The sequence below is a fragment of the Cadophora gregata genome (assembly GCF_030347475.1).
Source record: "Cadophora gregata isolate MNR1 chromosome Unknown scaffold_11, whole genome shotgun sequence".
Lineage (NCBI taxonomy): Eukaryota > Fungi > Ascomycota > Leotiomycetes > Helotiales > Ploettnerulaceae > Cadophora > Cadophora gregata.
The window spans coordinates 956,339-967,576 of NW_026695934.1; the positions used below are offsets into that span (position 1 = coordinate 956,339).

The 11,238-nt window shown below is 47.5% G+C and overlaps 6 protein-coding genes across 6 annotated transcripts; 3 read left to right on the plus strand and 3 right to left on the minus strand.

Annotated features, from left to right (window-relative positions):
- Positions 1–517: 517 nt before the first annotated feature.
- ONS95_002422 (uncharacterized protein) lies at positions 518–952 on the plus strand (the record flags this gene model as incomplete). Its single annotated transcript, XM_058495678.1, has 1 exon — positions 518–952. The coding sequence occupies one exon, from the start codon at positions 518–520 to the stop codon at positions 950–952; it is 435 nt and encodes a 144-aa protein (XP_058354406.1).
- A 714-nt stretch (positions 953–1,666) lies between these two features.
- ONS95_002423 (uncharacterized protein) lies at positions 1,667–2,698 on the minus strand (the record flags this gene model as incomplete). The annotated part of the gene is made up of 1 exon (XM_058495679.1): positions 1,667–2,698. One exon carries the CDS (start codon positions 2,696–2,698, stop codon positions 1,667–1,669), a length of 1,032 nt encoding a protein of 343 aa, XP_058354407.1.
- Positions 2,699–3,018: 320 nt separating this feature from the next.
- ONS95_002424 (uncharacterized protein) lies at positions 3,019–3,990 on the plus strand (the record flags this gene model as incomplete). Its single annotated transcript, XM_058495680.1, has 3 exons — positions 3,019–3,072; positions 3,122–3,854; positions 3,902–3,990. 3 exons carry the CDS (start codon positions 3,019–3,021, stop codon positions 3,988–3,990), a joined length of 876 nt encoding a protein of 291 aa, XP_058354408.1.
- ONS95_002425 (uncharacterized protein) lies at positions 3,122–5,625 on the minus strand. Its single transcript, XM_058495681.1, has 5 exons — positions 5,369–5,625; positions 5,183–5,312; positions 5,016–5,135; positions 4,742–4,966; positions 3,122–4,696 (listed from the first exon to the last, which is right to left on the minus strand). Exons 1-5 carry the CDS (start codon positions 5,420–5,422, stop codon positions 4,341–4,343), a joined length of 885 nt encoding a protein of 294 aa, XP_058354409.1. The 5' UTR covers positions 5,423–5,625; the 3' UTR covers positions 3,122–4,340.
- Positions 5,566–8,277, plus strand: BFR2 (rRNA-processing protein bfr2; the record flags this gene model as incomplete). Its single annotated transcript, XM_058495682.1, has 3 exons — positions 5,566–5,626; positions 5,676–5,778; positions 5,829–8,277. The coding sequence occupies 3 exons, from the start codon at positions 5,566–5,568 to the stop codon at positions 7,378–7,380; spliced, it is 1,716 nt and encodes a 571-aa protein (XP_058354410.1). The 3' UTR covers positions 7,381–8,277.
- Positions 7,621–10,739, minus strand: ONS95_002427 (uncharacterized protein; the record flags this gene model as incomplete). The annotated part of the gene is made up of 9 exons (XM_058495683.1): positions 7,621–8,068; positions 8,128–8,230; positions 8,279–8,394; positions 8,452–9,595; positions 9,650–9,800; positions 9,848–9,904; positions 9,951–10,108; positions 10,157–10,553; positions 10,602–10,739. 9 exons carry the CDS (start codon positions 10,737–10,739, stop codon positions 7,621–7,623), a joined length of 2,712 nt encoding a protein of 903 aa, XP_058354411.1.
- Between the last annotated feature and the right edge of the window lie 499 nt (positions 10,740–11,238).

Genomic DNA, 11,238 nt, shown 5'->3' on the forward strand with positions numbered 1-11,238 from the left:
TGCGTGGGATTTCATGCTCCGATTCGACCCCAATACAAAATGTTACAGCACGGAATTTTCCAGAAGCATAAGCTTGTTCACCGGTGGTAAGTGAGACTCTCCTTTTGAGTTGCAAATACTGACCTTGCTAGCGATCAATAGCTTTACAGACTTTGTCTTTGCTTCGATGCCAATCCCAGTCATTCTGCCCTTACAAATAAACATCCGAGCAAAAATCTCGTTGATATGCATTTTGAGTCTTGGCTATTTGTAAGCTTTAAACAAAGCCCTTTCATTCAATGCTGATGATGTATGGCAGTGCATGTGCAGCTGCCCTGGTGAGAGGAGTCCTCCTCGGGAGGTTCTTCACGGATCCAGATCCATTTCACGAGGAACGAGTGAGAAAGCCCTGTTCGGTAGCCACTTGGCCACTCCAAAAACTGACGTATGTCGTATTGAAATGAACACTGGCATATTGGCAGATTGTCTTCCTTCACTAAGACGCCTCTTCGCTTCTCTGCTCGAAATCGCAAGTAAAATGAAGGCATCTGGATTGCGCAGTAAGAAAAAGGGTTTTTGCGGAAGCATTCATCGACACTACTACCTTCACGAAGAAGACTTGAAGATGAGCCCCATGAGATCACGCTCAACTACCGCCCTCGGAAGTAGAGGTTACAAAATCACAGTTCTTGGTGGTGGTAGTGGTGGTATCTCACCAGAAGATCCAAAACTCTACCGACAGCCAAGTTTGGCAAGCAGTGGACCGATGTCAAGACTGGAGCACAGCATCACAGAAAATGACAGTGGGAGCGAAGACAACATGATGGTCCCAATGCCCTTTTCTTTTCAAGGAAGGCAACGAGCATACTTGGTACGAGAGTGGGAAAGAGAACGAGAAAGTCCTCGAGCTGAGCGACCGAATAAACGACCAAAAGGCATACTCAGAACCACAGAGGTGATGGTTTCAAGATGATATGTTCGTGATAGGGAAAGCGGGAGGGGAAATGGCGCAACGGACTTGGGCGGGTAATCCTCTTTCATTGTATAAGTCGCCCTGTTCCGATACGTTTGCACCCGTTTAAACAGCATTTCTTTCAGCGACAACGATTGCACTAATGATGCCACTACTTTGACATAATTTGGTAAATACTAGAGTATTCTGTCTTCACTTGAATCTCAATATCGAAGAAATAAAAATGATAGAAAGTCTAGACGGTTGCACATGGTCTTAGAATTTCCAAGATACGATTGTCGCTCTGGAAATTCAAGATGAAAATTCTGTCGACCAGCACGTGTTCGTTTTGCTAGAAGATCCTGCTCACAGACTTTCACTTGAAGTCCCAATAAAGCGGTGGGGATTGAAGTACACCAATTCGATACAACCGGAAATCGAGACAGGCTCGGCATGATTCCCGAGATGATTTGCCGTGCAGTAGTTGCAGATTGAACATGTCTGTGATCCATCCGTGTGACCCTGATATATTGGAAGGAGCTGCGATAGAACAAGTGAGGGCAGAACACCCAAAACCCAATGCAGGAAGCTTCATGACGATTCGATCAGAGCGTACATGTAGGATGTCATTTTCATGAAATTAAGACACCATACGCCACCGAAAAATTACAAATCCTGGGTATCGTCGCTTTGCCCATAACGCCAAGATCCCCAAGTGTACGAGTAACTCTCTTGTCAATCCGAGTCGTAATCCACCAAACCAATGGCTCCTGGTTTGTTCGACAGTGTGTCTTCTGGCACTGGCCTCTTCCTTTTGACACCTGCCAACATAGGAGTTGACTTTGGCGCAATCAACCGAGACCCTTCGAGAAACGGATCTACCGCGGCTCTGGTGTTACCTCGTATTTCGGCTGCAAAGGCTGCCGTCCTCTGTTTTGCGAGGTTCTCGACTTTCTGCTTTCTTGAAACCCTTGTTTTCTTGGAATTGGATTTGGGTCTGGCTTCCTCATGCTTGAAAAGTGGCTTGGATATCGCTTTGTCAACAGCAGCATCTGAATTAACCTCACCAAACTCGATGAGCCGGGCTCTCCGCATATCATCTTCATGTTCTGGTAGCAGCTCGATTCCGAGGCTCATTTTGTCCTGTATTGAAGCTGCAACTCCTGCATCCTTCTCTCTTTGCTTTCGGCCTACTCGAAATGTATCTCGTAGCCTCTTGTTCAGTTCGTACGGGTCTTCCCATTGCTTCTCGGATAATTCCTGCAGTTCTTCGAGCCTTTTTTTGCTGTACTCCAGTTTCTTCTTGTCATCTACCTTGCCTTCAAGAGATGCAAAGGCATTGTCTCTGATTGCCTCTCGCTCTTCGTGAGACAAAATCTTCACATCCCCTTCTTCAACTTTATCTTCTCCTAAGTCCCGCTTCCTCGCGCCTTCTGTGACAACGTAGGCTGTATTTTTTGGGTCCGTTCGAATCTCAATCCATCCACCGCAAGCTGCATGTTTCATTCGAAAACTGAAGATAGGCGTTGAAAAGTACTTGCCGACTTTCTTCTTCTCGGCATTGAAACGTACACCTTGTCCGATAATCGTAGGCTTTGGGCATGTTGTACACCAGATTGGATAAGGGACTTCAAATCGGACCGTGAGGATTCCTTGGGAGATCTTGTTTGCTCGCGCGCCGAGGGCATGTTTGCCATGTAGCTGGTTTCCACTCATCAATCCCTCCTGATCAGGAGGGACATATCGTCCCATATTGAAGCCCTGCATTGTAACCAGCGGTTTCAAGACCGGTGTTGTTGATCTTGCTGTTGCTTTTGTCGCAGCTGTTCTGGAGTGTGGATCTTGGACAATGGTAGCCTCGTCATTTAGCTTCTCGGATTTCGCGCTAGTGATGCTTAGATCACATTCGAGCGGCCGGGGTAAACTTCACTCAAGGTCAACTTCAGGCTTCCTTATCGCTAATCAGTCCGCTCAGAACCATTCTCTACTTAGAATCATAAAGAGCTGCCTCATTCTTGCTTGCGCAGGTCCCTTGTCACTCCGAAGAAACCCCAGGACTGAGGCGACATCCTCCAGACGTCACCAGCATGAGTAATGAAATCGCCGCCTTCGAAAATGAGATCAGAGAGTATAGGTTACAGGTTTGCAGTCCTGTCTGTTAATTCTACATTGCATGCTGACTTGGAATAGCTGGAAACGGTTCAACTGGGTCTACAAGCTGATCCGGACAGCGCAGAGCTTCAGGAATTAAAGACTGAACTCGAACAAGTCATCTCCCTCACCGAAGCAACGATCGCAGAGCTAAAGCCCCCTTCAGCCCCAGTAGAAGTATCGAAGAAGACACAAGATCCGCCAACGAAGGAGAAATGGTCCAGAGAAAATCACCCTGCTTTCAAGAAGTCAAATGCGCCCACGCCGACCGAAGAAGCCGATAACCCAACGACTTTCAAAGTGAACGATACAGTGATGGCAAAATGGCATTCTGGCGATAAAGGATTCTATCCAGCACGAATCACTTCAATTACAGGTTCTTCTACGAACCAGGTTTACATTGTCAAGTTCAAAAGTTATGACTCGACAGAAACCCTGAGAGCCAAGGATATCAAACCCATGATCAATCCAAACAAGCGTAAAGCTGATGGCACACCAGTTGTTGCTTCATTACCATCTCCCCCGGTCAACACGAACGTCATATCGGCTGCAGCAGATATCAACCCAGAGCTTGCACATCAGACCAAGCGTGAGCCAAGTAAGGTCAGTGATGGTCCCGTTCGACCTGCAAAAGTTCCCAAGAAGATCAAGGCAAACAAAGAATTGGAAGCTGGCAAATCAAAGTGGCAGGACTTTGCGGCCAAGGGCAAGTTTGGGAAGGCTACGAAGAAAGACAGCATGTTCCGCACGCCAGACGGCGTTAATGGTAGAGGTGAGTTTGTGGATTCTTGATCCCGACATCTTGCTAATTGTGCATAGTTGGTTTCACAGGCTCTGGCCAGAGTATGAGAAAAGACCCAACCCGCAGTCGTCACATCTACCAGACCAACGGAGACGAGGAGTTCTAGGTGGGGGTGAGCTTGAGAATGGACAAATTGTTTTTGCAAGTATATGGCGTTGCGGCAAGGAGTCATGGTCCCAATTCCAGAAAGTTTTGCACTGGCGACGGAGGCTAACATGGCTGTTCATTTATTTACAGTAATGGGCGCAGGAATAGAGAATGAATGAACGTACTCCTACAACCTATCTTGAATTTGTTCCGAGAGACCAGGCTAAATTTTACTATTTCGATAGGAACCCAAGGTAGTCTCAAAAGTGAGGGATGATTGTGGCCAGGTATATGAACCATTAGCTTCAGTTGAGATCGAAGGGGGGAATTTGGAGCCATGAGGTAGACACCCAGCCGATTTCGCCCACGCTACCTGTCAAATAGGTTTATCTTTGCTCCGATTGTCTCAGCAATTTCCATGAACGCCTTCGCCCTATCACTTTCAGGCTCTGCAACAGCCGTTGGCATTCCCCTATCAGCATCATCACAGATACTTGCGTGTAATGGGATATCTCCCAGAAAGTCAATTCCATGCTTTTCACAGGCATGTGTCACCCCCGAATGTGATCCAAAAATATGTGTACTGTTCTGACAATGCGGACACGTGAACAGTGACATATTTTGGACCATGCCCAGAATTGGTGTCTTCATGGTCTTAAACATATTGATACCCTTCACAGCATCTTTAAGAGCGATGTCTTGGGGTGTAGAGACAATTATTGCACCTGGACATGTGAGCTAGTATCTTGGTGAACAGCCGGACAGCTTACCATCAAGGACAATCTGCTGGGTGATAGTTAATTGTGTATCCCCAGTCCCCGGTGGCAAGTCGAGTACCAAGACATCTAGTCCTCCCCAGTCGACTTCGTGCAAAAGTTGTTGTAAAGCTTTCATGACCATGAGTCCTCTCCAGACCACAGGAGCTGCATCGCCAACCAAGTATCCCATAGACATAGACTTGACGCCATAATTCGACAGCGGAATAAGTTGATTATCTGCCAGCTATCAGACATGTCCAATTCTGAGATAAGAATGTTCACCAACTTTCAGAGAGTCGAGGTTCGCCGGAGAGGTTTAGGAGAGTTGGTATAGAGGGTCCGAAGATATCCGTGTCGAGGATTCCACTTCGGAGGCCGCGTCTTGCAAATGAAAGGGCGAGGTTGACTATGATTTCTTAGAAAATTCCTTAGAGAATTGAATTAGCGACGGACCTGCGATTGTTGACTTTCCAACCCCTCCCTTCGCAGAAGATACCGCAATTACTTTCTTAACATCCTTAATGCTGCGTCGTTCGGGCAAGCCTCGCTGCATGCGCGGAATGGTACCAGTACGTGGCAACCCCTAAAACACAGAATCAGTAATGACCAAGTAAAAGTTAACAGCATCTACCAGCTCACCAAAGGGTTCTCATGGTGTAAACAACGGTATGTCGAGAATAACCGCGGCTTCATGTTTACTTTTCAACCTTGAAGCTCTCCTCGAAGCTCTTGATGAAGCGTGCGGCCGCTAGCGCGCCAAGATTTCGTGGGGGAACAAAATAATTTCTGGCAGATCTTTTGGGGAATGAGCTACAGAAATCTTGTCACTTTACAGAATGGGAAAAGCAAAGACTTTCGCTCAGCAAATTGCTGAGCTAGATTCTCCAACAGCGAAAGGTAATATCGCGCCCGATCAATTCCCACCACAAAAACTAACAGGGCGCAGATTTCGATCCCGAGGAAGAGGTCGAAGTCCAAAGCACCGATGACAGTGGATCTGAGGAGAGTGAGGATGATTTAGCAGGCACTGAGCACTATGTCAAAGTCGGGTAAATATAATAGTCATCGCAATATAAATATTTGCTAATTTTGATTATAGAAAGAGTAAACTACGCAAGCCAGAAGAAGTGCCTCTTGGACCAGAATACTCTGGATCTAGAATCAGCCGGGAGGATTTACTCAATGACGACGATGACGACGAAGATGCGGCCTCCGATTCCGATTCGGACGAAGAGAGGAACAAGGAGGTTCGTTTCGCAGATCCGGAAGACTCTGACTTGGAATTGGATGTGGATGAGGAGGGAGATATCGATAGCGACGCTGCGTTTGGAGAAAGCGACGAGGAAAAGTTCAAGGACTTTACGTTCCGAGGGAGCGGGAAGCCGAGGGAAGCGTCTGGGCGTAAAAAGAGACCGACAGCATCTGACTTCATGTCTGAGAGCGAAGGAGACGATGATGGAGCTAGGCTAAATAGAGACAACTCGGACGAGCCAGAGACCGATGAAGATGTGTTGGACATTTCTAAGCAGCACCAAGAAGAATCAGATGAGGATGGAAGCTCAGATAGCCAGCAAGACTCTGAAGATAATGCCGATGATGACGAAGAATCGGAGTCCGACGAGGATACGGAAGGCGAAGATGGCGAAGATGATGACGAGGATGAGCAACGCGCTGAACTTCGCAAGATCATGGGCGAGGAACAACAGAGTGTGGTAGCGTCAATTACTGAAGCAGCCAAAGCAGACGCAGCCAAGGGTAATGCAGTCAAGGAGCAACGGAAAGCTTTTGACTCTCTTCTCAGTGTCAGAATGGTTCTCCAAAAGGCGCTAATTGCGACGAATTCCATGTCAGCGGTCGAGGAGAAGGAGACGGAAGACTCTGCAAATGAGCCATACGAAGGGGCAGAGGAAGCTGCCATAAAATTATGGAACACACTTGACGGTCTTCGAAATCAACTGTCCAAGGCAGGAGGTGCGAAAACAGGACAAAAACGAAAGCGTGGTATCGAACGATCAACGTCATCGTCTGATATTTGGGAAAGGATGCAGAGCTCAGAAGTCACCATGATCGATACAAGACAGACTACGCTCGAGAAGTGGTCCTCCAAAGTCAGAGGCACGACCTCCCTACCCATCTCGAGAAAGCTCAACCCATCGGCACCGCAACAATCTATCACTTCAGTCCTGCAAGACCAACTCGCCAGCTCAGAGCATCTCGTCCAAAAGACCAGAATACCACGAGCATGTGCCCCAGTACAGCGAGATGCGAAGCTCACCGAAGACCCGAACATCTACGATGATGGCAATTTTTATCAAATGTTATTGAAAGAGCTTGTTGATCAGAGACGTGTGGAGTCATTAACAGCCCCTGCAGCTGGAAAGGCGTTGCAGTGGACAGCTGTGAAGGAAGTCAAGACGAGGAAGAATGTCGATACAAAGGCTAGTAAGGGAAGAAAAATGCGCTTCACTGTGCATGAGAAACTGCAGAACTTTATGGCACCAGAGGATCGGACTTCGTGGAGACCAGAGGCTATTGATTTGTTCTTTGGGAATCTGTTGGGTCAGAAGATGAATTTGGGCGAGGATGATGAGGAGGATACTGATATGGAGGACGAGGTTGATCCCATGGAGGCGTTGGTTTTTGGGCATTAGGCAACGTTGTATAGTAAAAATGATGTATATACATCCTGAGCTGCATAAATCAATGTGCTGTCTGAGCTCTGTCGCTTACTTCGGTAACCATTATTGGTCCGTAAACATCGCTTCAGGAAAGTAAATATCAACATCATTGATCCAAAAGTCAAAAGTTACTTTAACAGTAAATCCCTTTTAATCCTCTGCGCTAGATCATCTCTCCCATTCCCCCACTTCCCAATAAATTCTGCTCGCCCCTCAGTACTTCCCCAACACCGCAATCTGCGGCGTCTTAAAAACACTCCAATTATCTGCCCGCTCCGGGCTACCAAATGGTTTCAACGTCGCAAACCTCATCGTATAGTTCCCCACCTCGATCTGACTTCCATTTCCCAACTTCCCAAACCACCAATACTCATGGAATGATGCCGTAGTCTGTGCATTTCGATACACATCCGTAACCGGATACGTCCAAGTCTCGTTGGGGTCGTAGTATCTACCGTCGAAGTAACTGAGTTGGCCAGCACCCACCCAACAGGTCGCTGGGCCGATATATCCGTTCTTTCCAACGACAGGTGGGTAGACCCAGTCGCGCTCGGTCCAGGTTTTGTCGAAAATGTCCCAGCGGACTTGTTTGGTGCCCCATTTTATTTTGCTGTAGATTTTGGGGAAGTCTTGGGCGCCGATGCTGAGGTTGAAAGTATATCTGAATTCAGTTAGTGGTGTTGCTGATTGACGATGACGATTGGAATTTGGCGCGCTTACGAAGCTTTCTGCTTGATATCTATGAATGCCACGTTCGATTTGGAATATGGGTATGTCGTACGATAGATGGGAGTCATCTCCTTTTTGAGGTCTGCCGCTAATCCTACTGCTTGTTAGCTTGCCATCGCTCTATTTTCTGCTAAATATATACCTAGGTATGGAACGGATAGTTGCTCTCCATTGCTTCCAGACACAATGACTTTACCACTATAGATTGGCAATGTCGCCGCATTCCAACCTTTTGAATCTGGATTTTGAAAGTTGACACTGTAATACAAGTATTAGTAAAACAACATGAAACTTCCTTGGTATATTGAGACCCACCTGACAGTCTTGCTTTCTCCGGGTTGCAAAGTAAAAGTTCTGGGGAAAGATATATCCACGGCAAAACTCTTCGGAGTCAGCTCAGTAAAACTCTTTAGTCTTGCATCGTCATTTGATGTCAGAAGAGGGTAAAATCCAAGCACTTCTACACCAGCCGCTGCTTCACCAGACAGTGTATAAGTGACTGCCTTCCTTCCTGAGTTAGTGACTGCGACATTGTGGTAGCGACTGAATCGAGCCGTATCATTGAGCGCAAATTTATCGAATTCTAAGGCCGTAGTGTAATTCACAACTTTGAAAGCGTTGATGAGTCCGTTTCCAACCTGCGCAACCGAAGCAGTGTATCTATAATTCGTGGCTGTTCCATCGGACCACGGCAGTGAAGTACCACTGGAGATAAGTCGCTTGGCAAGGGTATTGGCGAAGCTCTTGCCGTGAACTTTTCGTCCCCCATGGACACTGATGTATAGAGCTGCAACACCAGCTACATAAGGACAAGCCATCGAGGTTCCACTCAGCAAAGCGTAAGTATTATCCAGGTACGTTGAGAAGATGCCACCTCCGGGAGCGGCAACATCAGGCTTCATTTGCAAGTCGTAGAGCCCTCCCCAAGATGTGAAGGTACTTGGTCGTCCGCCAGCAGCATTCGCCAATCCAACAACCATCTCAGGGTTGAGTGAAAAGTCCGCGGTGACGTTGCCGCCAGCTTTGACCGTTGCAATGATTGCTGCACCTGCCTCTGCTGTTATCATCCCAATGAGACTGTCGTAGTTGGTGGTACTGGGTGCGATGAGAGCCGCCGCATTGTTGTAGACAAGAACGTATTCAGCTCCGAGCGCGTTCAAATTTGCTTGTTTGGTAGCGAATGTGCATGTGCCTCGACGGACAAGTGGGATCTTTCCTTTCAGACTAGGAGTTCCAGCTGGATATGGGTTACAGGCATCGGCAGCTGTCGTCGTGTCCAGGTTTAGGGGGACGATTGGCCAGTCAACTATTGTGCTTGGGAAGTAGAAGGTAGCAGGTAGGTACCCAGCGGTAGTGGTGTTTGTAGCTCCATCCAAGACAAAGGTTGCGTTGAATGGTGAGGCAGCAATACTCTCGCTGTCAACCGAAGCAACAGCTACTACTTTCTTTCCGGAGGAGCCTGCTGAGGTTGGTATTTCGTATTTGAAGTTGCTAAGATTGTTTAAGTACTTACCAGAACTTCCGAAAAATGGTCCAGCGGCACCAGAATTACCAGCTGAGATAGTGACGACAACGCCCTCATCAACGAGACGTGAAGCGACCTCAGCCCATGCGTTGGTAGACCATCCGTTCGTACCTCCAATACTAGCGGTTATGATATCCACCTAGATTGGTCAGCAGTCTAGAAGTTGTTGCAGGATAGGACACTTACACCGTCATTATAAGCAGTTAGGAACGCATCGATTAGTGTGGCGGTATCGGTGGTGCCCTACGGATATTGAGTAGGTGTTCCAAGTTCAAACATCAAGACCTACAGCCAAACTGAAGACTTTGTAAGAGTAGAGAGTAGCAGCAGGTGCTACACCACTCCACGTTTCACTCTTCCCAGCAATGATGCCAGAAACATGCGTTCCGTGACCCTGTTGGTCCCGGGGATCGTCATCTGGTGCCCTTTCACCAGAGTCCGGATAATCTGTTGAGGTCAGACCAAAAGTCACAAATCCAATCATGATGTTCTCACATTCGTTTCCAACAAAGTCGTGTCCTTTCGCGACCTTGAATCCAGGACCAAATCCTCCACCAAGCGCTGGGTGGTCATACCAAGTACCGGTATCAACAACACCAACAATCACACCTTCTCCGAAGATACCCATCTCGTGGAGTTTACTCACTCCAGTAGTATTATGCGACGAATACTCTCGAGCAGAAGCATCATCGCTAAAGCCTTGCGGAGCAGTGGGATCGAGTTGGACGAAATTATTTGGCCAAACATTTAGCACTTCAGGGAGCTCCAGGAGAGTGTCCAAAGTGTAAGTATCGGTTTGGATACTAGCACCATTGAACACTACACTATCGAAGGTTTTTAGGACATCGATCTCTTCGTTGGCGGCAATTCCATCACGAGCAAAAGTTTTTCCCTTGCATATCATTTAGTATGAAATGCAGCAGAGATATGGTATGCTTACAACTGCGTATTCAATGATGTAGCCTCCGGGAACTGGTCCTGTGCTGTTTACCGTGAAATCGGCATTTTGACGACGATTGAGTCGAGCGCTTACCGCGAAGGGCAGTACAAGTGTATAAACAATCCGAGAGACTCGCATCTTGTCAGCCTTGACCAGGAAGTCTGGGAGTACCAGAGCAAGGCCCAGAAGATAGGTCCATGACTGTACTTAAGTAGTTTCGAAGCTCCTCGAAGTTGTCACACTCTTGGATACGAGGTCTGTTCACGAGTCATTTCCGCATATCTTGACTACGATAGTGCAAAGCTTCGGACAACATGCCATGATGAGAAGGTGGTCGAGAAAAAGGCATATATGCGATGAGGGGTCTGCAGTACCAAGCATTTCAGGGTAGCAACCTTATCAGGAACAGAAGGTCTGTACCATGCATGTATGAATGCCAAGGAACAGTACGAGATATCGGCAACGGAGGGCATGTATTGCGCCATTAGACAGTACCGTACTAACTGGAATCGTCCTCTGCAGGAGACACGCTCAGGCTCTAGCAGTACTACCTCGGAACTTAAACGTAGGGCGCTGAGTGGCTGGTTGTATATGTGGATCTTTTAAACTTGCCCTAAGCGAGCTCCGCTTCCTGTGA